At 68.9% G+C, this 25847-nt stretch overlaps 5 protein-coding genes across 9 annotated transcripts; 3 read left to right on the forward strand and 2 right to left on the reverse strand.

The window, feature by feature from the left end:
- Positions 1–391: 391 nt before the first annotated feature.
- CRACR2B (calcium release activated channel regulator 2B) lies at positions 392–3871 on the forward strand. 2 transcript variants are annotated; one of them, XM_004603133.2, is made up of 10 exons: positions 392–826; positions 1285–1429; positions 1517–1628; positions 1999–2182; positions 2491–2637; positions 2717–2807; positions 2899–2991; positions 3109–3275; positions 3387–3458; positions 3548–3871. In XM_004603133.2, the coding sequence occupies exons 2-10, from the start codon at positions 1298–1300 to the stop codon at positions 3717–3719; spliced, it is 1170 nt and encodes a 389-aa protein (XP_004603190.1). In that variant the 5' UTR covers positions 392–826; positions 1285–1297; the 3' UTR covers positions 3720–3871. The 2 variants fall into 2 exon arrangements, with proteins under 2 accessions (XP_004603190.1, XP_054998511.1); XM_055142536.1 differs by having other exon boundaries at positions 1526–1628.
- A 1082-nt stretch (positions 3872–4953) lies between these two features.
- On the forward strand, positions 4954–8629 carry CD151 (CD151 molecule (Raph blood group)). Its single transcript, XM_004602877.3, has 9 exons — positions 4954–5072; positions 5603–5658; positions 5998–6114; positions 6463–6654; positions 6761–6835; positions 6945–7049; positions 7139–7297; positions 7914–8000; positions 8071–8629. Exons 3-9 carry the CDS (start codon positions 6031–6033, stop codon positions 8128–8130), a joined length of 762 nt encoding a protein of 253 aa, XP_004602934.1. The 5' UTR covers positions 4954–5072; positions 5603–5658; positions 5998–6030; the 3' UTR covers positions 8131–8629.
- A 579-nt stretch (positions 8630–9208) lies between these two features.
- On the reverse strand, positions 9209–9995 carry POLR2L (RNA polymerase II, I and III subunit L). The gene is made up of 2 exons (XM_055142698.1): positions 9818–9995; positions 9209–9624 (listed from the first exon to the last, which is right to left on the reverse strand). Exons 1-2 carry the CDS (start codon positions 9910–9912, stop codon positions 9516–9518), a joined length of 204 nt encoding a protein of 67 aa, XP_054998673.1. The 5' UTR covers positions 9913–9995; the 3' UTR covers positions 9209–9515.
- Positions 9996–10468: 473 nt separating this feature from the next.
- TSPAN4 (tetraspanin 4) lies at positions 10469–17998 on the forward strand. Of its 4 annotated transcripts, none has more exons than XM_055143527.1 (8): positions 10469–10771; positions 13365–13444; positions 16302–16493; positions 16608–16682; positions 16970–17071; positions 17181–17312; positions 17415–17498; positions 17582–17998. In XM_055143527.1, exons 2-8 carry the CDS (start codon positions 13382–13384, stop codon positions 17648–17650), a joined length of 717 nt encoding a protein of 238 aa, XP_054999502.1. In that variant the 5' UTR covers positions 10469–10771; positions 13365–13381; the 3' UTR covers positions 17651–17998. The 4 variants fall into 4 exon arrangements, with proteins under 4 accessions (XP_054999502.1, XP_054999499.1, XP_054999501.1 ...); XM_055143524.1 differs by lacking the exon at positions 10469–10771 and adding an exon at positions 11086–11275; XM_004602878.3 differs by lacking the exon at positions 10469–10771 and having other exon boundaries at positions 13099–13444.
- A 520-nt stretch (positions 17999–18518) lies between these two features.
- CHID1 (chitinase domain containing 1) lies at positions 18519–23316 on the reverse strand. Its single transcript, XM_055142189.1, has 13 exons — positions 23179–23316; positions 22288–22414; positions 22014–22163; positions 21802–21934; positions 21488–21532; positions 21176–21282; positions 20563–20624; positions 20120–20212; positions 19464–19565; positions 19228–19383; positions 18874–18954; positions 18748–18790; positions 18519–18661 (listed from the first exon to the last, which is right to left on the reverse strand). Exons 2-13 carry the CDS (start codon positions 22396–22398, stop codon positions 18563–18565), a joined length of 1182 nt encoding a protein of 393 aa, XP_054998164.1. The 5' UTR covers positions 22399–22414; positions 23179–23316; the 3' UTR covers positions 18519–18562.
- Between the last annotated feature and the right edge of the window lie 2531 nt (positions 23317–25847).

Raw genomic sequence — 25847 nt, forward strand, 5'->3', positions numbered from 1 at the left:
ACCTGCCAGGGCGCACCCCCGCGGCCCCTCCAGGTGGGTGCAGGGCCAAGGCCCCGCCGGGAGGGGGCTGGGGAAGAGGGCCGGTCTCCCCCGCAGGAAGGCCACCCGGGCCGGGCCGCCGGTCCCAGGAGGTTAGGGCCAAAAGGAGAGGGTCTCTTTGCCCCCACACCCCTGGCACCTGCGAGGGTGCTCACGTGGCAGGTCCAAGCTCCTTGCCTCGACTTCGACCGGCCTGCGTTCCAGGGCGCCCAAGCCGGAAGGGGGTGTGTAGGGCTGGGCTCAGGCCGTCCCGCCCGGGAAACCCGCTGTCCTTCCAGCTGGCCCGGCCCGGCCCTTTCCTGTGGCTTGGACCCCTCTGGGTGTCCTGCCTCCGTGCTGGGGTCCCGCCAGGCCGAGCGCCGCGGGCGGGTGTGCAGACAGCCGGGCCAGCAGCGCGGGGAGGCGGGGACAGGGAAGCCGCCGGCCACAGCCCCTCCCGCCGGGCCGCGGGTCCCCTGTGTGCGGGACTGCAGCTGCCGCCGGCTCGGCCCGTTTCCGGGAGCAGCTGCCCCCGAGGGTGTCCCATCCGCGTCCTGGGGCTGCGGGTCGCCCTCCAGGCGCGCCGCGCTGCGGGCTGGGGTGGCCAGCACCAGGGGGCGCAGGTGGCCGGCCGGGCCCTGCTCCAGGCGTGGCCGCCCAGCGGCTTCCGCCTGGACAGAGCTCTGGGCGCAGGCCCCGGCCCGGGCGGGTAGGGGCGACCTCTGCGGGGAACCCCCGCGCACATCCCGGCGTGCCCTCCGAGACGGTCCCCACACGGGTCGGGGGACAACCATGGCCCTGGACTGAGGTGAGAGGGGTCCACCATCCCGGAGACCCAGGGCGCGGTGGGCAGGACCCTGGCGAGAGGCGGGACAGCCCCGGGGAGGGAGGGCCCCCGCAGTGCCAGGCCTGCGGGGGAAGTGGAGGGGCCAGTCTGGCGAAGGGGCGGGGCTGGCGGGGGGGGGTGGGCGCTGCCGTGACACACCCCCAAGGCCTCGCCGGGAGGGGGAGGGGCTCCTGCCGCCAGGGCCCCGCCCACTGCCGGGCTTCCCCCAGCGGGTCCCCCACACTCCTTCCCTCCTTCGGGGGTCAGTTCCTCCCGGGTCAAGCCTGCCCCCCTCGTGGCCCGCATCCACACCAGCATCACTACCTCCACATGTGCCACATGGCCCCCACATAGCCCCCTGGGGCCCCACCCTTCCCGCGGTCGCCCCTTCCCTGCTTTCTCTGGCGTGCCCTCAGCAGACTCCTTGGCTCCCTTCACAGCACCCAGCCCGGCATGGCCAGCCCCGGGAAGGGGGCGGCGGGGGGCTCGGAGGGCCCCCGGGCAGCCGTGCTGGAGCAGGCCCAAGAGCTGTTTCTGCTCTGTGACAAGGAGGAAAAGGGCTTCATCACACAGCTGGACCTGCAGGTGAGTCCTTGTCCCGGGGCCCACACCAGCCCGCCCGCCCGCCCGCCCGCATGCCCCGCTCTCCAGCCTGTCGCCCTGTCTGGCTAGGGCCTGCAGAGTGACCTGCCCCTGACGCCGGAGCAGCTGGCCGCCGTGTTCCACAGTCTGGACCAGGCGGGCACAGGCTTCCTCACCGCCCGCGAGTTCTGCCTGGGTCTGGGTGAGCTGCCCCAGTCCCCCCACCTGGCCCCGTGGACCCCGCGGTGGCTCCCAAAGCACCAGTGGTCCACCTGCGGCCCCCCACCGCTGAGTGCCTCAAGCAAACCCCCGCCCCACCCACTGGCTCCCCCAGACCCTCCACTCCCTCATCCCAGCCCCCACCCTGCGTGCTGGGACTTCAGGGAGTCCCATTCTGGTGGGAACGAGGCTGTCACCTCTCAGTCCCAGGCCAGGAATTGGACTAGAATAAGAAAAACAGGAAACCAGGCTCCGAGAAAGAGCAGGATATGGGTGTGTGTGTGTGATATGTGTGTGTGTGTGTGTGTTGCTTGTGATCTGTTGTTGGAAATCTCTTCCTCCCATGCCTGCAGGGAGGTTTGTGGGGGCGGAGTTGGCCCAGGGCGTGCAGCCCTGCTGGGCTCCGGAGGAAACCTTTGAGACCGGCGGCGGCTCTGATGTGCCTGGCACAGAGGACTCCCTGGAGGAGGAGGAAGAGGAGGAGGAGAGATTCTGTGCAGCTCTGGAGCAGCTGGGCGTGGCGCCGGTCCTGGGCAAGTGAGTCTGGGGCGGGCTCCCGTCCCTTCGCTGACCTGGTCCACACGCTGCGGGCCACAAGACTTCCAGCCTGCCCCCAGGCGGGTGTCGCCACCGCTGTCACTGCTTAGGACGGAGCGGCCGAGATTTCCCGCGGAATTTGCATGTCAGGCAGCTGCGGAGGCGGCGCGCGGCACGTGGCCACGTACACACACACACACACACACACACACACACACACACACGTGCCGCTGCCGCCTGCCACACAGACCCTGGGACGGAAAGGGGTTCGGCAGCGCCCGCCCAGCTGCAGCCCTGCCCCCCTGCAGGCAGCGGGCGGTGCGAGCGCTGTGGACCCGGCTGCAGCGCGAGCGACCGGAGCTGCTGGGCGCCTTCGAGGACGTCCTGATGCGCGCGTCGGCCTGCCTGCAGGAGGCGGCTCGGGAGCGCGACGGCCTGGAGCAGGCGCTGCGGCGGTGAGGCGGGGCGCGGGGCCGGAGGGGGCCGACGGGGTGCGGCCGGTTCTGAGCCCAGGTCTCCCCGAGGTCGGTCCAGGCGGGAGAGCGAACACGAGAGGGAGGTGCGCGGGCTGTACGAGGAGCTGGAGCAGCAGCAGCGAGAGGAGCGCCCGCGGGGGCGGAGCCAGGTGGGCTTCCGCCCCGCCCCGCCCCGCCCCCCCTCCACCACCCCCCCGCCGCGGCGCGCGTGATCACTCGGGAGCCCGACGTGCGTCCTAGGACCGGCCCCGAGAGGAGCGGAGGGGTCGCCTGGAGCTGGAGCTGCACACGCGCGAGCAGGAGCTGGAACTCGCGGGCTTGCGGCAGCGGGAGGTGAGCGCCCCCCACCCAGCTGCTGCCCTCCCGGGCGCCTCGGTGTTCCCAGTCTGGGAAAGGCGGGGAGTCGGGCGCAAAGTCCTCTCCAGCCCCCGTCCCCGCACACCTCCGCAGCTGGAGCAGCAGCTGCAAGCCAGGGCGGCAGAGCAGCTGGAGACGCAGGCACAGAGTGCCCAGCTGTGGCTGGCCAACGAGGCACTGCGGAAGCAGCTGGACGACGTCCAGGAGCAGCTCCGCCGGCTGGAGGGCCACGTGCAGGGTCGTCAGGAACAAACCCAACGGTGCCAGGAGGGGCGGGCGAGGAGGTGGTCAGTGGGTGCGGGCAGTCTGGGCCACGCCCGTGTGCGCCCTCACTCCCGCAGCAGGGTCACCTCCTGTTCCCGCTCCCCCAGAGAAGTGGTGGCGGTGTCCAGGAACATGCAGAAGGAGAAGCTGAGCCTCCTCCGGCAGCTGGAACTGCTCAGGTGCCGTGGGGCCGGACGGACGGGAGTCCTGCGCTGGGCCCGCGCCCGCCCCACAGCCAGCTCAGAGCCCTGTGCCTCTCGCACCCCAGGGAGCTGAACACCCGTCTGCGAGACGAGCGCGACGCCTGGGACGCAAAGCGACTGAGCAGCAGCTTCAGAAAGGCCCCGCCTGCAGCTCGCCTACCGGGACCCCCGTGCTGCTGCTGCTGCTGGGCGGGGCCCCCGCGCCGGGGCTCCGGCCACTTTCCCAGCATCCACTGAGCATCCCCGGCTGAGCCACTCCTGGAGGACAGCAGCTGTGAAGCAATTCACCGGGGGTCGGACTCTCACGGGACCCCAGCTGGGACCCCTTCTCCAAATAAAAGCCCTCTGACTGCATGGCTGCCCTGGGTAGAGGCGGCATGGCCACGGCACTTGTGTGGTGCGTGTCTGGGTTCCCACGGCATGGGGCAGGCGGGCGTGTGGTACTGCGTGTGTGGCACGGTGCACAGCCTGTGGTGCAGCCTATATCCTGTCAGCCTGTGGGTCTTGCTGAGTGCCCTGCTCATGCCCTCAGCCCTTAGGGGCACTCTGTAGGAGGGAGGGGACTGAGGCCCGTGTGTCACCAGGGCACAGCACAGGGTGCCCTGCTTCCCTCATCAGACTGGCCTCCCGCTGCCCTGAGTGGGCCAGCTCAGCACCCCCAAGGTGGGCCAGTTCCTAGAGTCGCCCCTCAGCTCCTTTGGAGTGTGGCCAGCTGCCTGGCCTGAAGCCGGGTGCTCATGGCTTGTGCAGTGACAGCAGGTGGCATAGATGGGGCAGAGAGGAACAGGGGAGGCACCTGCCTGCGGGCAGCTGTTGAAATCCATTCAGATTCAAACCCGGGCCCAGCAGATGGTCCCCGAGCACCACCACTGTGGCACCTTCCCCCAAACAAAGTAGCCGGTGGCGGTGTGGGCTGGGCTCCAGCCTGGTGGGCCCGCAGGGCCTTCCCCTCCTGCCCCCTCCACGCGGGAGAGAGCAGTTTCTGTCCCCCAGTCCTTCCCTCTCGGGCTCCAAGGTCTGAACCCCTCGTACGGGCGATCCTATAGGTCCGTGCATCCTTTCCCGCGCCTCCCCCAAGGCCTGCCCAGCGGCACTGGCCATCGATTCTGCTGTCCCCTCGGTCTCCCGAGGAAAGGGGCACGGGTCCGGGTACACGAAGGCTGGGGCCCGGGCTGCCACCTGCTCGGTGTCCTGAGAGTGCGAGAAAGGTTGAGCTATGGGGTCCTCAAATGGGTGGCGGCTTGCCCGTGGCTGCCCTGCGCGACCGGCCAGAGCCTGGGAGCGCGGCTGGCGGGCGGCGGGGCGTGGCCCTGCTTGTGGGCGTGTGGGAGGGGCGCGGCTCGACGTGTGGGCGGAGGGGCGTGGCCCTGCTTGTGGGCGTGCGGGAGGGGCGGGGCCCGACGCACGTGGGCGGCCCGGGGGCGGGGCCAGGCGTTGGGCGTGGTCTCGCCGGGCGCGCCGGGCCGGGCCTCCGGGCGCGCCGGGCCGGGCCTCCAGTCGCGCTTGCAGGCCGCGGACCCCGCGCTCTCCGCGAGTCCAGCCGCCGCCCCCGCAGGCTCGCGCAGCCGGGCCCGACTCCGAGCGTGGGGGGTGAGTGCGCGGGGCGGCCCGGACGGCCTGGACGCGCTCCCGGCGCGATGCGGCCCGAAACCCGGCGGCCGGAGGCCCGGGGAGGCCGCGGCCCCCGGCGGGCCTGCTCCGGAGGGCGGTGGACGCCGGGCAGCGGCTCGGGGGGCCGAGCCCGGGTCCCGGGGACGCGGCCAACCCTCGGGCCGCAGGTGCTCGTGGGCGGGCCCCGGGGTGCGCCCGCGAGGGGCGGGGCCGGGCGGCGCCGTCCAGCCTGCAGGACTATTTCTGGCCGCCCAGTCCCAGGGGCTGGGAACATTCCCGGAAGGGCGACCACGCCCTGGCGGGCCGCGGGGGCGCGGCGGTGCGCAGGCCAGTCCACCGGAGCAAGCACGGGGCCGTCGGGGGAGGGCAGCGGAGGGCCGGGAACGCGGCAGGCCGAGACCCTCGCCAGCCCGTCCCCGGGAGTCCTGTTGGGCCGCCCAGCCGGGTCCCTGCCCCGATGCCCGGCGGAGCGCTGGACGGAGCCAGACCGGGCTGTCCTTGCCTTCTAGCCCAGCCTGTTGCCTGAGGCCTGCCCTGCTGTCCCGGCGGACTTCCTGCCAGCCAGGTGAGTGCCCGCGAGCCGGCCGAGCTGTCGGGGCGTGGCTCTCCCCGGTAGTGGCCCCCTGCGTGTGCTGGGACCTGGGTCGGGCCCGCCCTTCCTGGAGGCTCGCAAGGCCATGGGCTGATGGGTGATGCGGGGGCCCCCCGGGAATGCTGGGCAGGGTGGGGCTGCAGCTGCATCCTGGTGCGAGGCAGTCAGTGGGGAGGATCTCTGGTTTGAGCCCGCACCCCATGTCCAGCCCTATTGTTCCAGGACTGGGCGGGGCAGGGCTCTGGTGGACGTAGCGGCTGGCCTGCAGCCGGGAGTGTCCTTGTGAGCCTGGGGTGGCTGTCCCCCGTCCAGGCCCCGTGTTGAGGGTGCTGACAGCCCTCCAGGATGGGGGAGTTCAGCGAGAAGAATGCCACATGTGGCACCGTCTGTCTCAAGTACCTGCTGTTCGCCTTCAACTGCTGCTTCTGGGTGAGGCACCACCTGCAGCCTCACAGCCCAGCTGTGGGGTCTCACAGCCCAGCCCCCCATCTCTCCCCTGTCCTGGAGAGGCTCACAGCCCAGTGCTCCTTCCCTCCATACCCCTCCACCTGTCTCTCCTGGCCCCGGGGGTGGGGGGTCGTCTCATGAATCAACCCCTCACCCCTTCCCCATTTCTTGAGGGGCTCCTGCCAGGCCCCCCCCAGAACTCACTGCCTGGCCCCTCACCTCTCCCCCATATCCTGGAGGCTCATGGCCCAGCCCCCCACTTTTCCCCTGTTCCTGTGGGGCTCCTTTCAGGGTCACCATCCCGATGGTGAACCCCAGTTTTGCCTACAGCTGGCTGGCCTGGCTGTCATGGCCGTGGGCATCTGGACGCTGGCCCTCAAGAGCGACTACATCAGCCTACTGGCCTCAGGCACCTACCTGGCCACGGCCTACATCCTGGTGGTGGCTGGCGTGGTCGTCATGGTGACCGGGGTCCTGGGCTGCTGCGCCACATTCAAGGAACGGCGGAACTTGCTGCGGCTGGTCAGTGGGGGCGCGGGGCGGGGGGGGGGGCGGTAGGGGCGGTGGGCAGCACCCTCATGGGGCCTGGGCAGCAGTCCTGACGCACCGAGGGTGTCCCTGCCCCCAGTACTTCATCCTGCTGCTTATCATCTTCCTGTTGGAGACCATCGCTGGCGTCCTGGCTTACGTCTACTACCAGCAGGTGAGCAGCGGGCTGGACGGTGGACACGGGCACCCTGGCCTCCCTCCACTCCCTGGGTGACATGGCCACTCTGCCTGCCCTCGGGTGATGGGCCCCCCACCTCCCCCAGCTGAGCACAGAGCTCAAGGAGAACCTGAAGGACACCATGACCCAGCGCTACCACCAGCGGGGCCATGAGGGCGTGACCAGTGCAGTGGACAAGCTGCACCAGGAGGTGAGTGGAGCCAGGGCAGAAGCAGGGGTGGGGGTGGCGGTGGGGTCCCTGCAGTGCGTGCAGTCTGCTCAGCCACGGCGTGCCCTCAGTTCCACTGCTGTGGCAGCAACAACTCCTACGACTGGAGGGAGAGCCGGTGGGTGCACTCCGAGGAGGCGGGCGGCCGCGTGGTGCCGGACAGCTGCTGCAAGACTGTGGTGCACGGCTGCGGGGTGCGGGACCACGCCTCCAACATCTACCGGGTGGAGGTAGGTGCGGGGACAGGGTGGCAGGACACACACACACAAATACACACATCCCTGCTGGGTGGAAGTAGGTGCAGGGACAGGATGGCGGGACACACACACAAACACACATCCCTGCAGGGTGGAGGTAGGTGTGGAAACAGGACAGTGGGACATACACACACACACAAACCAGTGGGGACAGGGTAGCAGCGCACACACACACAGACATACACACACACACATCCACATAACCACACACCCTCCCCCCTCAAAACCAGTATTTGCTGGATGGCGGTAGGTGCAGGGACAGGATGATGGGACACACAGACACACAAACCAGCATCTGCCTGGTGGAGATAGGTGTGGGGACAGGACAGGACGGTGGGACACATGCACAAACCAGCATCTGTCAGTGGGGACAACCATCCACTCCTCCATCTACAGGTTGGGGCAGGGCCGGGCGGAGACCAGCCTGGAAACCTCCCATGTAGGGGCAGCTGCCCCCCCACCGCTGTGGGGTGTGGGTTTGGGGCATGCCCACTTACGGGGCGGGGGTGGGGGGAACCGGCCTCCAGCATCTGCAGGGTGGAGGTAGGCGGAGGCCGGGCGGCTAGGGCCCACCTGCCTGCCCCCGCAGGGCGGCTGCATCTCCAAGCTCGAGAGGTTCATCCAGGAGCACCTGCGGATCATTGGCGCCGTGGGCATTGGTATCGCCTGTGTGCAGGTATGTGGCGAGGGGAGCCTGGGGGAGGTGGGCGGCACCGCGGGCCTGTGACCTGGGCTGCTCTGTGCAGGTCTTTGGCATGATCGCCACGTGCTGCCTGTACAAGAGCCTGAAGCTGGAGCACTACTGACCCCGGCCCACGCCTCGCCGCCGCTGCCCCCACTACTGAGTGAACACTACTGAGCATCGGGCCAGAAGTGCCGCCCCAGAGGGAGCACCAGTGCCTTTCTGCACGCCAGAGTCCCTAGGGCCCCTCCTCAGGGCTGCAAGGGCCCTTGAGGTGGGGTCCCGGTGACCTGGAGCTTCCCCAGCTCCTGACAAACCCAGGGTACTTGCATGGTACCTAAGTGCCAAGGGATGCTGCCCTTCGCTGAACCCCGGCTCGCCGCCCAGGGAGCAGCTGGCAGGACCCTGTGTAGAGGCCATGTCCCCACTGCTGTGCTAAAGCCCGTGTCTCTCCAGCCCGGGCCCCCACGTCCCCACTGCTGTGTTAAAGCCCATGTCCCTCCAGCCCGGGCCCCCACGGCCCCTCTGCTGTATGAGTGCCTAAGGTCGACCCGTGTATGCCAAAACTGAATAAACGTGGCACAGCTGGGCAGACAGCCCGCTTGCCTCAGAAAGCCTCTCTATTGGGGTCTCCTGCTGAGTGGAAGCTGGGGCGCGGGGGGTGGTCACAGAGGGCCCAGCAAGAGACAAAGCAGACCTGGGGGGGGTGGTCACAGCCCTGCCAACAGGCCCCCCTCATTAGCCAGGGCTCTGCAGTGCAGAGCCTTTGGGGAGCTGGAGAGACAGAGCAGGGGCCGGGGCCTGAGGCACTTGCCTTGCTGGCGGCCAAGCTTCCATCCCGGACTCTGCCCCGCCTGAGTAATCCGAGTCAGGCTAGGTGTGGCCCAAACCCAAAACACCCGGGGAGCCTCGGGCCATGGCTAGGGCTGTGGGGAGGCAGGCTGGGACCCTGGCCTCAGTTTCCCCGCCTTCCTTGCGCCTGACACCTCCGAATGCCAGACCTGGGGGCACAGAGAGCTCTCCTCGAGGGAAGCCATGGGCACTGCCAGGGCACAGATCGTCGGATCCCAGGGATGGAATCTGCTTGGCCTGGAGGTACCAGAACATGAGAGGGGGGTCCTGGTGGCTCCACCATAGCCAGCTCACGACTGACCGGTCTGGGATCAGGGTTGTGGAAAGAAAGAAACAGTCCACGAGGAGAATTAGGGTGAAAACGGGTTTATAGAAAAAGGCGTTTCCATTCCCAAGCCTTGGTGAGGATCGTGAGGCCTGGGTTTTAGGGTGGGTTTCTAGTGGAGCAAAGGGGGCCAGAGGGGTGGGTGGGTGAGGATCCCAGGGGCAGGGCGGTCGGCTTTTGCGCTGGGTTCCAGGGGCCGCGGCAGAACTGCTGATGCAGGCTTCCAAGTGTCCATCACTGGGCCGAGGGTCTTCACTGCCGGTTCCACCCCGGGAGGCAGGCGGGGTCCCCCGCAATCCCCGCGAAGTGTGCTGGGGGTTGAGGGGGCGCGGTTACTTCTCTAGCGGCGCATAGTTGAGCAGCTTCTCGATGAGGTCTACGTGGGCTAGCAGCATGCGGCGGCAGCAGTAACGCTTCAGGCCCAGCGCGTCCAGGGCGTCCCTGCGGGAGAAGAGCCGGCGGCGGTCCCGGGGTGCGCCGCACAGGAGCCCTCGCGGGGGTCCCGGCCCGCGCCGGGGGGCTGCCTGGGACTCGCAAGCTCCCCCGGCAGCACTAACGGGTGCAAGGAACCAGGTCCCGCCCGGCCGGGGCTGCCCACCCGCCACCCGCCACCCGCGGGGCGTCCGGCGCTCACCCCTCGGTGTACTCGGCCTGCAGCAGCCCCAGGTAGGCCTCCCACTTGTTGCCGACGATCTTGCCGCACGTGAAGCAGCGCACGGGGATGATCATGTTGACGGTGGTGGTGGCGGTGGCGGTGGCGGTGGCGGCGGCCCGGACTAGGGACCCGACGGGACCCCGCGCCGGCCAATCCGCGGCCGCCCCGCCCCGGGCGCGCCCAGCTCCGGGGGTGCGCGCGCCCCGCCCCCCCGCGCCCCGCCGTCCCCCGGGCCGCCCGCCGCGCCCCGCGGCGCCCCGCGGCGCCCCCGCACGGCCAAAAACTATCTCGCGACCCCAGCGCCCCCCGCGCGGCCGCGGTCCCCCGCCCCCGCCGCCGCCCCCGCGCGGACACCCCCGCGCGCGCCTGGTACGTCCCGCGCTACGGCGGCCGCAAGGGGCCGCGCGGGCTCGGCGCGCTTTCGCGTTTCTCGCGGCCGCGGGGCGCGGGGCGTCTGCGCTCGCCTGCAGCCGCCAAGCCGCGGCGGGGTGGAGGCCGGGGGCAGTCGGGGGTGTGTCCGCAGGGAGGTCCCGGGCAGCCCGTGGACAGTCCGGGAGCCCGCAGATGTGTCCGGGCCCGGAGGTGGGGGGTCCGGCGTCCAGGAGGGCCGGGCAGGGGCGCGGTGAGCGCTCGAGGACGGCGTGGGCGTGTCCCAGGCCCCCGGCCCTGCCTGCTGCCCGGCCTCCGACGGACTCTGGCCGCGGGGCGGCGCGGAGACCCCGGCGGAGCTGCTGCCCCCTGAGTCTGTGCCTGGCAGGGCCTCCCAGCCCCGTCCGCCGGCCCCCCCGGCCACGTGCCGAGCCACGAGCCACCAGCACTTCCCCTCCCCGCCACCCCCCTCCCGGCCCCGGGGTGGCCGCACGCACATCCTGTCCCGGCCAGCGCCGAGGGCAGCCGAGCCCGCACGGACGCGAGCGGCCTGGGCCCGGCGAGGTGAGGGCGGGGGCCGCGGGGTGGCCCGCGGGGCCGCAGCGAGGAGGGCTTCCCGGAGGAGGGGCCGGCCCGCCCGGGACGTGTTTACTGGGGCGGCGCCGGGAGAGTCCGCGCGGGCGCCGGGCCCGGCTGACATTCCTGGGGGGCGCGGCGGGCAGTTTGCGCGGCGCCACCAGCCCGGCCCCCGCGCGCCCCCCTCGCCCGGGCTCGCCCGGGCCCCGGGCCGCTCGTCCGTGCACATGGGGGGGAACGCGGGACTCCGGGGGCAGCGGGGAGGCGGGGGCTGCTGCGCCCAGCTGTGGCTAGCCATGGGCGGGCTTTCCGGGAACGGGGAGTGCTGGCCCGACGTGGGGGGCCGCGGAGGGGGGCACGCCGCTTCCTGCCGGGCCGGGTTATTCCCGGGCAGCCGCGCGCCCGCGTTGCCCTCCAGGCAGGGGTCCCCGTGTGCTGTGACGCACGCAGGAGCCGCCCACCCCCAGCGGTGCTCACACCCGCGGGGACCAGGTGAGACGCCCACCCTCCGGGTCCGGGGCGCTCTGGGAGGTGAGGGCTGCCTCCTTCCCCCGCAGGGCTCGCCCCCTCCTCCAGCTCCTCCCCGGGCCACCGGCCGTTTCTGTCCCTCTGCTCAGGGAGGACCCTCCGGGCGGGTGTCAGTCCCGGAAGCTCCACCCAGCCCTGTCTCTGTCTGAGTGCTGAGCTGGACCTACCCTGGCCTGGGGGTGCCCAGATACGAGTGGGGGCCCCAGGGCTTCAGGAGGAGCGTGGAGTGGCGGTGCCATCCGCGGGGCTCCTGTTCTGGCTGCGCGGGTGCTGACCACTAACCTTCCTTGTCCCGAGAGCCGGGTAGCCTGCCATGGTGTGGGGCGTTGCTGACCCTGCTGCTGAGGCCCAGTCTGGGGGTGCACTGCGGTGGGTGTGGGGTTGCACGGCGGTGGGGGTGATACAGGGTCTTGGCGTTTGAAATGTCAGGGCCCCTCACCGTCTGGGCGTCACCAGGCCCAGGGATCCCCATGGGCAGGGCCGGGGCTGGGCCACCCAGTGTGGTGCTGGTTCTCTGCCCTGTCGAGGCAGGGCTTCACTCTGCTCTGCAGGGCTGCTGCGTCAGCCTCTGGCACACGCGTGAGTGTCAGGGGACGGGCCACGACCCCCCAGTGGCGTCCCTGGGCTGTGGGTGGCAGGGCTGGGCACTGGTGCCGCCCTTTGGGGAAGTATGGGGCCCATCCCCACCCCAACTCTGATGGCCCGTGAGTGGCCTCTTTGGGCGCCCTGGTGCCGAGGCCGGAGGGTGGACGCCCCCCAGTCTGGACCCCTCACCCTGGAGCAGAGGGGGCTTCTCGTCCGTCTCTGTCCCCTGCAGGGTCCTCCTGCTGCGGCCGTGCCCACTGAGCCTGCTCGCTGGCTGGGCGCTGAGGCCTCAGCGCTTGGGTCTCCTGATGTCCCCGATTCCCGGACACGCCTGGTGCCTGCCCTCACACCTCCCGAGTGTCCGAGGGGCCCGCCTGGTGTCCTCACTCAGTACTGCCCACCTGACATCGTCCAGCTCTCCCAGCTGGCCTTTGTTGCCAGCGCCGATGCTGAGGCCAGCGTGGTGGTGAGGCAGGAGGCAGCTGTGCTGCCCAGTCGCCCACCCCTCCGCCCCCTGCGCCCGTGATGCAGGGCTCATCCCCACCGCAGGCTGCCTCCGCTCAGGGGTCAGGGCTGGGTGAGGGGGCCTTTCAGGCCCGCCTGGCTGGGGCAGGAACCCGGTGCCCGCGGTGGTCTTTGCAGCACCTTACCCGGGACCAAACGGGCCGAGCCCCCAGGAGGGTGGCAGGTGTCAGTGCGCCCCGGACAACCGCAGAACCCCCCCCCACCCCGCTTCGCCCTCCCTCCCTGCATCTGGGGCTCCCACCCTGTCCCGCGGTGTGTTGGGGGCACTGCCGCTGGCCTGGGGGGGCCTGGACAGGAGGTGGACAGGAGGTGAAGGTGAGGCCGCAGCCTCCCGGCCCCGCTGGGGAACAGTGATGGGGTGTCCTGCCCACAGGGGGCCGGGGTGCGGCCCGGCTCAGGCATAGCGGCGTGGGGTCAGCCTGGCTCCTTCCTGCAGGGGCACTGGACACCAGAGCCCTCGCTCGTGGGGGCCCAAGGGCAGAGCGCGGGGCGACCGGGAAGGCGCGGGAGAGCAGGCGGGCAGGGGCCCGCTGACCACAGCGCGGTCCGGCACGGACGCCCGGCTACGGGGCGGGGCCGGCGCGGCCCGGGCGGTCATTGGGCAGCGCTGGGGGCGGGGCGGCGGCGGGGCGGGGCGCGGGCTGCGGCGCGGGCAGGTGGCGGCTGCGGCGCGGCGCGGGGCGCGCGGGGCGGGGGCCGCGGGGGGCGCGGGGCGCGATGCGCCGCTCCAGCACCGAGTCCGCGTACCGGCGCAGCCCGTCGCCCGACGCCCCCGAGCCGGGCTGCGCGCGCGGCCGCGGCTGGTTCGGGCGCGCGGGGGGCGGCGGCGCCTTCGGCCTCCGCGCCGGCCCCGGCCCCAAGGCGGCCCACGCGCGCTATCCGTCGCCCAAGGGCGCCAAGTACGTGGTCTTCTACCTGGACCTGTCCTTCATCTTCCTCCTAGAGCTCCGGCGCTGCAGCATGGCGCGCGGCTGCCTGCAGGGTGTCAAGTACCTCATGTTCGCCTTCAACCTGCTCTTCTGGGTGAGTGCGCCCCCCGCCCCCACCCTCAGGGGTTCCCAGGCGGGGGCACCCCCAGTTCTGAAGCCTGCAGGTGCCACGGCGGGCGGGGCGTTCTGACCCCCCAAGGCCGGGTGCTGGAGCCGAGTCCTTGCCGGCACCTGCAGGGGGACTTGCAGGGGGACCTGGTGGGGAGCCCGGTCGCACAGGTGTGGCTGTGTGCCCCCCTCTAGGGGTCCAGGATCCCGGCCTCCCCGGAGGGCCCCTCTCGGGTCTGGCCTGGCACGCCACACTGACACATCCTCCACACGTGGAGTCCCCAGATGCCCCCCGGGTGTGGCGGGCCCGGGGGTGTGGCAGCTCAGACTGGTGGGTCCTGTTCCCTGCAGGGTGCTGGTCACTTTGGTGACAGGGGGAAGGTCCATCTCAGACCCAAGGCCCAGGTGGTGTGCTGACCCCCCTCATACCTGTGGGGCAGGTGGCGGGTGCTGGTGGAACCAGCCCCTTGCATATGCACCTCCTACCAAAGTGCTCCTAGGCCTGGGGCTGGAGGGTCTTGAGCCCCCCTCCTCCCTCCCTACACACACATAGCAGTGTGGGCGGTTGACTGGCCCAGTCCTGGGCCCTGTTTGGGTGACACACTCAGCCCCTCGCCTTCCCTGGCCCGCCCCTGCCCCACGTAGGTGTCCAGATCTGGGGGGTCGTGCTGGGGCACCCCTGCCAGCCTCCGCGTGGCTCCCCAGGGTGCAGTGGGGTCAGTGGAGGGAGCAGGGACCCTGTGACGGGCATCGAGGGGGTCCTGCTGCCAGGGTGTCAGTGTGCCACCAGGCTGGGCACTGACCGGGGGGCAGGGTCCTGTGGGCATGAGGCCCCTCGGTGCTCCTGAGCACCTCTCCTGAGTTCCCGCTGGGGAGCTGCTGGTGGGGCTCTTCCTGGCCCCCAGCCCCACGCCCCTTCACCCTTGACCCTGTGCCCTCCTCTCTTGGCCTTGCACCCTTCCCCTCAGCTCTTCCCCCTCCCCCCAGCCCCGTGCCCCTTCCTCACTGCCCAGCACCCCCCCCGCCCTGCACCCCTCCCCCTCGGCTCTTCCCCCTTCCCCCTGGCAGCCCTTGCAGGTGCTGGTCTCCCCAGGGCTGCCCCTTGGGTGCCGCGCTGACCCTGGGGAGTGGACTGGGAGCCCCCTTGTGGGACACTGGCCTCCCTCTCCCCACTGGCTGCAGTGGGGGTGTGGGGGCATTGCCGGGAAGCAGCACGTGGTGGGCCACAGTCCCCCGCAGAAGGGACCCGCCAGCGCCCTTCCAAGGGGCACTTGGCTTTGTTTACGGCTGGGCCACCACCCGGGATCGGGTTGGGACCAGTGCCGTCACCTGGCCGGGAGGGACTTTCCCGGAGTCCCTGCCCGCACATTGCTGCCGGCTCCTTCAAGGCTGTGCCGGCTGCCAGGACGGCTCTGGGCAGACTTGGGCCCTGCAGGGCACCGAGCCCCTTGCACAGAATCAGCTGCCCGCCATCTGCTGCCCTGAGCCTCAGGCTGGCACTCGCCTCGCGGGCCTGACCCCGGCCCCCACGTACGCAGCTGAGCAGAGATGCGGGCGAGGGGCCCTGCAGGACAGCGGGGGCTCGGCGGGCGCGAGAGAGGCGTGCCGTGCGGTCTGCCCCTCACAGGCTCCCAGCTGGTCTCTGCGCCCCTCCTCGCCTTCCCGCACCCGCCGCGAGGGTGGGCAGCGACCGTGGCACCGTGCTGGCCAGCAGGTCTGGGAGAGCGAGCTGAGGAGGGCCGCCGTGCGTGCAGTGTCCCCTCTGCCCGTCCTCGCGGTGCCCTTGCAGGGTCCCTGGGGCCGGGAGCTCACCGCGAGCCGTCCATTGCTCATTTCCCGCTGACAGGAGCCCTGGCGCCGTCCTTGGCGGGAAGGCGGGGCCAGACGGGCGCTCCGGGCTTTAAATACAAACTCCAGAGCACCTCACCTGTCCGCTGCTGGGCTCCCGACCGCAGACCACAGCCCTGCCTGAGGCTCGCCTCAGGGGGGCCACTCCCGCAGGGCCTCGGACACTGTCCACACTGCTCCCCGCCTCCCTCCCAGTTGCTAGCTTGGTCACCGGGCCCTGCAGGTGGGCCCCTGAGCCAGCACAGGGACCCCCCTTCTGTCTTCTGTGTGGAGGGGGGCTGCAGTGGCACCAGGTGTTGGCTTCTGCTGGGCACCTTGGAGGGGGCTGACGTGGAACGGGGCGCCCCTTTCTTTGTTCCTGCTCAGCTGGCCCCGACGGGGGGACTGGCACCGGGGACGGGCTCTCTGCCAGCCCCAGGGCATGAGCAGTGGGAGGGGTAGGGGGCGCCTGTGCCCCTCAGGTCTGCCGCACCGTAGGGGTCAATGCCAGGGCGCATAGCCGCTCCTCTGTGCCTCAGCTTACGGGTCTGAGAAATGGGCACATCTGGCCACTTGCTTTGGGGGTGCTGCAGGGCTCATGCTGGCTGGACCGAGGGCTTACAGGGAATGTCTGGGCTGAGGCTGGTGCAGGTGGGATGTGGGCTTGTCCCCGTGGAGGTGCCCCAGGGTCCCTGGCCAAGCTGAGGGCCCCGGGCTCAGGGCTGCTTTGTCTCTACTGGGCTTTGTCACCGTGAGCAGAGACCTCCCCAACACGGGGGGCAGCTGTGGTGCCCACGCACAGTGCACCCTGGTGTCTAGTGTGTGGAGTGCCCCCCACTGGGCCACCCTGGCATGCGGACAGGTGCCCGCCCTTGATTCCCGAGTGGAGTCAGTGACCCACGGTGGCGCCCCCCTGCTGCAGCTCCTGGTTAGGGTGCAGGACAGGAGTGGGGGGCGGGGCCGGGTGGTGGACGGGAAGCCGGCCTTCATTGCCCTCTCTCTGCCTGGTGGACCAGCTGGGCGGCTGTGGCATCCTGGGGGTTGGCATCTGGCTGGCCGCCACGCAGGGGAACTTTGCCACCCTGTCCTCCTCCTTCCCGTCCCTGTCGGCCGCCAACCTGCTCATGGTCACCGGCACCTTCGTCATGGCCATCGGCTTCGTGGGCTGCGTCGGGGCCATCAAGGAGCACAAGTGCCTGCTGCTGACCGTGAGTGTGGGGCGCCCGCTTCGGCCGGCCCTGCTCTCGGACCCCGGTGGGAGGTGCAGGGGTGCCGCCTGCCGGGACAGGGGCTCCTTTGCTGAGGCTCGTCCCCGCCCCCAGTTCTTCGTGCTGCTGCTGCTGGTGTTCCTGCTGGAGGCCACCATCGCCATCCTGTTCTTCGCCTACACTGAGCAGGTACGCCCGCCCGCAGGACAGGCAGGGGTGGGGGGCGTCACCGTGCCTGACCCGGGGCTGTTATGGGAACTCTCGTCCCCAGCTCTTGGTGGCTTTGCTTAGTTCTTCCGTTAGACCCATTCGTCCCACGGGTACCAGCTTGGCCCTGGGGCTTCATTGCTCTGTGCCTCTTTGCCATGGCCCCCTCAATGCTGGTCAGGGTGGGCCGGGTGGAGGGGGCCCTGGAAGCAAGAAACTGGGCAGGGCCAGGGGAGGTGGGCGCCCTCCCAAGCACGCTGCGCCCGCAGATCGACAGGTATGCGCAGCAGGACCTGAAGAAGGGGCTGCACCTGTATGGCACCCCGGGCAACGTGGGCCTCACCAACGCCTGGAGCATCATTCAGACAGATGTGAGCGGGGGCGTGGCCTGGGCGTGGGGGCGTGACTGCAAGGGTGTAGTGGATGGGCGTGGCCAACAGGGGGCGGGACCTCCGGTGAGCGTGGCTGCCCCTCCTGCAGTTCCGCTGCTGCGGGGTCTCCAACTACACCGACTGGTTCGAGGTGTACAACGCCACGCGTGTGCCCGACTCCTGCTGCCTGGAGTTCAGCGAGAGCTGCGGGCTGCACGCACCCGGCACGTGGTGGAAAGCGGTGAGTCCGCGGGGGGCGGGGGGCTCGGGGGCCTGGGGTGGAAGGGCGGGGCTCGGAGTGGGCCCCAGGGGCGCCAGGCTTGCTGATGCGCCCCTCATGCAGCCCTGCTACGAGACGGTGAAGGTGTGGCTCCAGGAGAACCTGCTGGCCGTGGGCGTCTTCGGGCTGTGCACGGCGCTGGTGCAGGTGGGGGCCGGGCCGGGGGAGGCGCCGGCTGGGGGAGGCTTCGGGGCCCACTCTGGATCCTGGAGCCCGATGTGTCCCCGCAGATCTTGGGCCTGACCTTCGCCATGACCATGTACTGCCAGGTGGTGAAGGCTGACACCTACTGCGCGTGACCACCGCGTGGGCTCCGTGCCAAAGGACCAGGCTCCAGAGACGCCCAGTGGGCATCTCTGAGGGGCCCTCCCCCCCGCCGGCTCTGGTGCTCTAGGCGGGCACAGCCCCGTCACCCACATTCCATGGCGGGAGGTGGGGGCTCAGCACTTCTCGGTCAGGTGCCTGAGGAGCCTCCGCACGCAGACCCACATGCAGACCCTCACGCTTGGCACACTCTGGGGGCCGTGCCCCAGCCACCCCAGCCTCCACCACCTCCCCAGCCCTCTCCTCTCCCCAACCCCGGGCACAGTTGCAGAAGCGCTCAGGGTTTGCAAATAAAAGAGGCCCAAGTGGCCAGTGGGACAGTGGCTGTGCTACCTGTGCTGGGAAGGGCAGGGAGGGCGCTGCCTGATGCAGCCCAGGGCCCTGGGGGGGCTACACGCAGTCAAGGCTGCCACGTGCTCCCCACCTCCCCCACAGGATGGCACTGTGTACCCAGGGCCAGCACCCAGCCAAGTCTGTGGAGTTGCTTCGCCAACATGCCCCCTTGCCCACCCCTATGCAGTGCCCCTCACTGGGTTCTCCAGGGCGGGTGGGACGCAGGCGCAGGCCCGCCCAGCCCCACACCCAGCACACTTAACACAAAGGGGGGTGTGGGGGCGCTGCGGTGGGCCCGCCTCTGGCAGCATGCTCATGCTGGTCACTCCGAGCTACCCGCTGGCCGGCCTGGACCAGAAGGTTGGCCCAGCCTGTCTTGGGCAGAGGGGCATGGCCTGACCACCTGTTGGGGTTCACTGGGGAGCAGGAGCAGTGCCCAGGGTGAGCCCCACGGGGCAGGCGGCCAGGTGTGTGTCCCCCCCTCCCCCCCAAGGAGCACAGCAGACAGAGCCCAGCAAACAAGCCTGTATTGGTCACATCCGCTCCAGAGCCCGCTAGAGCAGGTCGTAGAAGTAGTCCAGGCCCTGGCCCAGCTCCCACATGGACACCCCGACGCCCAGCTCCAGGGCCAACTCCAGCCGCACCTGCACGGACTACAGCAGTGGGGACAGTCACTGCCCACCCCAGACCCCAGGACCCCGCCCCGCGCTATGTCCATGCGGCCTGAGGCCAGTGTTACCTTCAGTGTCGGGTAGAAGACCATGTGTCTCCCTCCGCGGCTCCTGCAAGGCAGACAAGCCCGTCAGCTCCAGGGAGCTGGTGCGGGCTTCCCTCGGCCGCCGGGCCCGGCCGCCCCCTCACTCACCGCTTGTACTCAAAGAAGTGCTCAGCGGCCTGCGCGTCCCACACCAGCCGGGGCCGGTGCTCCTTCAGGGTCTCGATGTACCTGCGGGGGCCGGGCATGGCTGCTCCGATGCCGGGGCACCCTGTCTGCCCGCAGTGGCATCTCACACCCCCAAACAGGGCTCCGAGGCTGCGCCCCACAGAGACTCGCAGGGGCCACCTCTGCGGGGGCGGGGGGGGCATGTGTGTGTGTCTGTGCAGGCCCCGGTTTGTCCCGGTTCGTCGCTGGCAGCACCCGGACGAAGACCACGGCAGCTCCACTCCCCAAGGCTGACCCAGGAGGGGACGACAGTCTCGGGGCCAGCCAGGGGCTCACCTGGTCCCCAGGACGGGCTCGCGGGCGTCCCTGGAGGTGGCGTAGTCCATGCCATAGAGGTTAAGCCCCAGCAGGATCTTGCTCCGCCACTGCGCCTTGGGGTCCAGGACCTGGACGCAGGCTCGCACCCAGGCCAGCGGTGCGTTGGGGCCAAGCCTGCGTAGTGAGAGGGCTTGAGGGAGGCCAATGTCTGCAGCAGCCCGACCCCCGGGCGAGGGACCCTGGCCCCCACTCACTGCTGTGCCCGCGGGTAGTCGTAGGTCATGAGACTGAAGCCATCCAACACTGGCGCCAGCTGCTCGAATAGCTTGTTCGTGAACATGCCAGGTTGGTCACTCCTGCGGGGACAGCAGAGGCACCACTGGACCCCACCGCTCCTGCCGGCCCTGTGCCAACTTGAATCCCACTCGAGTCCCTCAATCTTGCCACCCACTCTGCGTTCACCCTGACTGGTGACGGGGAGGCGTCGCCCACACCCTGCCACCCACTCCCCAGAAGCCACCCCAGAAGTGCTCAGCTACTGCGGCCAGCAGAGCAATTCCAGGGGCACAGCTGGCTGAACTATGTGTACATGTGTGTTTCACATGCACATGGCTGCAAGTGCACCTGCCTGCACATGTACACATGCACAGGTGTGCCCGTGTATGTGTGTGTGTGCACATTCGGGTGTGCCTATGTACATGCATTTGCATGTGCCCACGTATGTGCCTGTGTACGCATATTCGTGTGTGCCCGTGTGTTCCTGAGTACTCACAAGTGTATGTGCCTGTGTATGTACGTTCAGGTGCGCCCATGTACCTGCGTATGCACATTTGCATATGTCTGTGTGTGCCCGTTGTGTGCCTGCGTATGCACATTTGCGTGTGCCCATGGCCCAGCGCTCTGGCCTTACCCGGGGGAGATGGCTGGCGGGATGACCAGGATGAGCAGCAGGCGGGCCTGGTGCAGTGTCTCGGCCAGGTGCGTGAGCAGGTGGACGAGGCCCCTGTGTCGGGGAGCGTCAGCATGGGGCGGCCCCTGGGGGCCTCACCCAGCAGGTCTGTCCTTCCCTCGGGGACCCCAAGAATGGTGTGGCGAGCAGACGGCGCGGTGGGGAAAGGGACGGTGAACCCCCCCAGTGCAGGGCTCCTGGCAGAGGCAGAGTCTGGGGTGCCCTGCAGGGGACCCCACCAAGTGCCCGGGGCTGAGGTGCACCCAGGACCCCAGCCCAGCACTCCCTTTGGGCCGTGATCCCTCGGGGGTGGAAGGAGGCAGCTGAGGGTGAGGTGCTCAGACCACAGCCAGCCCCGGGGTCCCTCTGGCCCAGCTGAGGTGCCCTGCAGAGCCCCTACTCACATGTGCTTCTGGCCCAGCAGCTGGCTCCAGACCTCCAGCACGAAGCCATCGAAGTGCTGAGCCTGAAAGGGGGGAGTGGGGCCGCGGGGCCTGAGGCAGGGATTAGGGAGGGGGTCCTGAGAGGACCAGGGCCCAGGGAGGGTCCAAGGCAGGGGTTAGGGAGGGGGTCCTGAGAGGACCAGGGCCCAGGGAGGGTCCGAGGCAGGGGTTAGGGAGGGGTCCTGAGAGGACCAGGCCCTGGGAGGGTCCGAGGCAGGGGTTAGGGAGGGGGTCCTGAGAGGACCAGGGCCCAGGGAGGGTCCGAGGCAGGGGTTAGGGAGGGGTCCTGAGAGGACCAGGCCCTGGGAGGGCCTGAGGCAGCCCAGGAAGGGGGTGTAACCCCAATACAACAGAACTTCCAAGTGTCACTCACAGCAGACCAAGGGCCACGCTCCGGCCCAAAAGCCCCAAGTCCCAGGCCCTCGGGTGCTCCCCCAGCATGAACCCAGGCCAGGGTCACCCTGTAGCTCAGGACAGTCAGTGCGCGTGTGTGGGAGGCATAGCCAACAGTGTCTGTGCACGCGTGTGCGTGTATGTAGTCTCCCAGGTGCCCCCACAGCACACGCGGGCTCACCTTGGCCAGCTGGACCATGGTCTTGCCCAGCTCTTCAATCTCATCCTCACTGTCCAGGACGTTCCGGAAATCCTCGGGGGTCCAGTCCTCAAAGAGGAGCCGAGGCACTGTGGGGGGGGGGGCGCGGGGGCTGTCGGGTGCCCTGCCTGACCTTCCTCCACCGCAGACTGACCCAGGGCTCTATCAGGGACGCTGCCCGCCCCGCCCGCCTCGCCAGCCATGGGGCAACGGGACAGCCCCAGGTGAGGGGGTGAGTGGGGGGCTGGAGACACAGCTGACAGCAGGGGTGAGGCGTGGCGGGCTGGGACTCACCAATGCGGAGGCCCTTGGACTGCTTCTTCACGGCCCGCATCCACCCTGCAGCAAAGGATGTGGTCAGAGGCTGCACAAGCAGCTCCAAGGGCCCTCGCTGGCCGGGCCTGAACAGTCCCACGGGGTCATGACTCCCTGACACCACTCACACCCTTGCTAAGGCAGCCACACACTCGTAACGCTCACACGAGCCTCAGCAGGCTTCCCAGCATGCACATGCATGCACACTACACATGGGTCCTGCACGCATGCACCCCGAGTCAGACGAGCCTGCACCCCCCCACCCCTGCATGTGTACAGCGAACAGACAGAACCTTGGTCCACGTCGTGCAGGCCTGTGACCTCAAACAGCTCGCGGCCGCGCCTCTTCAGCTGCAGCCACACGGGCGAGATCTGGGTGAACTTGGCCCCGAAGATCTTGGCGACATCGTAGCCGTGGCTGTTCCACTGCGGGGGCAGCCAGCGACTGAGTGGCCGAGTGCCCCTACGCACTGCCCACCTCCAAGGCCCCCCGCCATCCGCTTACGGGGGTCACGTAGCCCAGCACTTCTCCACTGAAGTGCCGCTCGCGGGCACGGGCCGAGCAGTAGCTGCGATGTTCCCGCACCACATCCTCGGCTCGGAGCTCCGTCACCACCAGGCCCCGCTCCTGCGCCGGCTTCTCCGCGAGCTGCGTCTGTCACGGAGGCCGGGGGCGAAGCCGTCAGCACCCGGCCGTGAGTGCGGGCTCCGCGTGCCCACCCCGACCAGAGCGGGGGTGGCATCAGTGCTGCGCACCAGAGGCCCCCGGCCCCCCGCACCTTCTCATGTAGCGTCTTGGCCGCGGCCTTCTTGGCGTCTGACTTGGACAGGGTCGTGTGCACGGAGCTGCAAGCCAGAGCCACCCAGAGCGCGCTGAGCAGCACCCGCATGGTGGGGGTCCAGGGGCTGTGGGAGAGCAGAGCGCAGGGGACCGTGGAGCACAGGCCCTGAGGCCGCCCTGGGGGGGTGCACAGCCCGACACCCTGCCCCTGAGCAGCAGCGGGCGGGAGAGGTGGGAGAAGGGACACGCTGGTCCCTCTGAGCACAGGCTCCCCGCCCAGAGCGCGCCCAGGAGGGCAGTGGGAGGGAAGCCCGCGACCGGCCGAGGGAACTGGGGCTCAGGGCTGGCAGAAGCAGCCAACAGCCGCGCCACCCTCCGTGCCGCCGGGTCCCCACCACACCCCTCCGCAGAGCGGGAAGGACACCCGGCTTGTCCTGGAGGCTGAAGGGCCAGGCGGCCCACACGGCCACGCAGACTCCCAAGGACACACGGGCCCCTCGCGCCTACCACGCACGCCCGGGGGTCGGGGCTCAGCGGGAAGGGGGCGACGGGGCTCTGAGCAGGGCAGCGTCCCAGAACCATCTGAAGTCCCAGCCGTTGGGGCCAGGGAGGGGCTGCTGGGCCGGCCCACGCAGCAGCGACACCGGGGGCGCGGGGGTCACTTCCCGGCGCGGGGCGCGCGTCCCTGACCGGGCCGGGGGCGCCGGGGGCAGCGCCGGGGGACACGCGGGCAGGGGGGCGCGGCCGGCGGGGTCGTCCGGGACCCTGACGACCCCGAGCGCCCGCACCCCGCGGCCGCAGCCCCGCGCGCCCCCCCGGCACGGCTCTGGCCGCCCTCTCGCCGACGCACGCCCACGCGCGGGCCCGGCGGCCGCGGCGCGGGTCTCACCTTCATGTCCCGCAGGCCGGCCGGCCCGCCCTCGCTCGGCCGGAAGCCGCCGGTGCGCGGCCGGAAGTCCCGCCCCAGGACTCCTCCCGCCGCGCGCGCTTCCGCTCCGTCGACGGGGCCGGGGCGGGGCCGGGCCGGGAGCAGGGCGGGGCCAGAGCAGAAGAGGCGGGGCCGGAGCTGGAGAGGCGGGGCCGGGCCGGGGGTGGGGGTTGCGGCTGGAGTAGGAGCAGCGGCGCCGGGCAGGGGGCGGGGCTAGAGGAGAGGCGGGGCCGAGCCGGGACGGGCCAGGGCGGGGCCTGAGCGGGAGAGGCGGGGCCGGGCCGGGCCGGGGCGGGGCCGGAGCAGGAGAGGCGGGGCCGGGCCCGATGGAGAATGACAGGCGGGGCCAGTGAGTGGAACTGGGACGCGCGGAAGGGTCGAGCTGATGAGGGCGCGGACTGGAAGAAGGGGTAGGAGGCGACAGGACAGCGGGGAGGGCGTTTGCCTTGCGCGCGGCGCACCCAGATTCCACCCGGGACCCCCACTAGGTGCCCTGAGGGCGGCCAGTTGATGGACCTGGCAACGTGTGGAAGGAGACTGTTGGGGAGTTGGCGCTAGGAGGGGTGGGGGAGGCTGGGCGGCACGCAGGGAGCACCCGCGGGGATCACCCTCATGCTGGGTGGATGCCAGCCGGGGAGAGCAATGCCCCTTGCTCATAGCGTCCTTGGGAAACTGGGCACCTGCTGGAGGGAGAGCCCGAGCCGGAGGGCACCTCGCAAGCTGGCTGTTGGAAGTCGCTTTTGGACATCAAGGTTCCGCGTGTCCGAAAGCTGCGCCCTTGGACTCTGGCACCAGCGAGTGCATCTCACAGCTGGACCCCTCCGAGGGGCACAGGATTCCTCCATTTCACGCTTCAGCCTCCATCAGAGGAGAGAGGGTCCCCTCCGGGGTGGGGGATGTGACCAGCACCCTTAGCCACTGGGACCCTCCACTCCTCCCCGCAGTTTCCTGGCAGAGACCCCACCGAGGGCCTGCCCTGCCTATCTGCAGGAGGCACCCCAGCCCGCCGGTTCCCCCTTCTGCTGCTTGAGAGCGTTCTCCCTGAACTGAACTTCTTTCTTTCTCGTCCTGTTTCCTTCTTCCTCTTCCCTGCATTTCCGGATGGTAGAGGTGCTGGGGGGGTCATTACCTGGCTGCTCAGTGTCACTGGACAGTTTTGCTCCCTGATTCCCGCCCCCCCCCCCCCCCAAAGCCTGCAGCCCTGACCCTGGGCCAGGCAGAGCTCAGGAGGAACTCAGTGAGGCCTGCTGGCTGCACCAAGGCTGCCTTGGCTCTGCAATCACAAAACAACAGCACTATTCGCAATAGACGAAACCTAGGGACAGCCCAAATGCACAAGAACAGGTGACTACATAATGAGCCTATGATGCTTTTCAACAATGGAACATCACTTGGCTGTGAGAAGATGAAACCATGCCATTTGCTCCTACTGGGTGGGTCTGGAGCATATCATGCTGAGTGGAGTTAGCCAGAAGGAGAGGGACAGACGCAAAATTATCTCTCCCATCACTTGTATCACTTGTCACTTGTCATCCCGTTGATCTTCAATTTGCTCAAGTGGGCGCCAGTAACGTCTCCATTCATCCCTGTCACGTGCTAGTGTAGCCCAATGCTATCTGCTCACTCCAGGAACACGAAGAGCCTCAAAATGTTTATTCAGGGTTTTGATGAAGAAGTCTGACCATCAGGCAAAACCGTCGATTGAACATGATGTGGCTGAAAGCTTCTTCAGGTTCACATAGTGAATAACTTGGTTCTTAATCTCTTAGACCCAATTTTAATTTGATCTAGGGGGTGCACCTGGTGACGCTGGGGGGTTGTTCGTTGTGGAACTGTCCACCGGGAGACTCCCATGTCCAACGTTTAGATTCGGCCTTCTGGAACTGTGAGTTACCATGGATGGTCTCGGTCCACATGATGAACTCAGTCTCTCACCCTGTTCGTTCCATTTTAGGCCCTGGGTCCCAATGTGGAGTTTTTCGGGCGACCTTCTCGGTCCTATCTTGGCATTAAAATCACTGACAATGATCTTGTAAAAGGTGTGTTCTTCTTTGTAGAACTTCTCCAGCTCCATGTAGAATTTCTCAATTTCTTCTTCATCATAGTTGGATGTTGGTGCGTAGACGACGAAAATAGAAGCTGCCGACAATGAGCCACATCTATTCAAGCGTAATCGTCCGATTTGTATTGTTAGGCATTCGAATGAATCAATGCTCATGGCCAAGTTTGTGTTGACAAGGACACCAATGCCACCGACACCTCTCTTGTCGCATGGTTCGAGGAACAGTTCTCCAGGGGCTGGAGTGATAGCACAGCGGGTAGGGCATTTGCCTTACATGTGGCCAACCTGGGTTTGAATCCCAGCATCCCATATGGTCCCCCGAGCACCGCCAGGAGTAATTTCTGAGTGCATGAGCCAGGAGTGACCCCTGTGCATCGCCAGGTGTGACCCAAAAAGCAAAACAAAAAACAAAACAAAAAAACAAAACAGTTCTTCTCCAGTGTTGAAAATCTCTCCCATATGAGGGACATAAGTCTGATGGTAGGACACTAGCAAATGCCCAAAGGCAACAGAAACTTAGAATAGGGCCTCAATAGGACACATGCCAGGGGAGAAGGTGTGTATGGAA

Source organism: Sorex araneus, chromosome 6 (assembly GCF_027595985.1).
Source record: "Sorex araneus isolate mSorAra2 chromosome 6, mSorAra2.pri, whole genome shotgun sequence".
Taxonomy (NCBI): domain Eukaryota; kingdom Metazoa; phylum Chordata; class Mammalia; order Eulipotyphla; family Soricidae; genus Sorex; species Sorex araneus.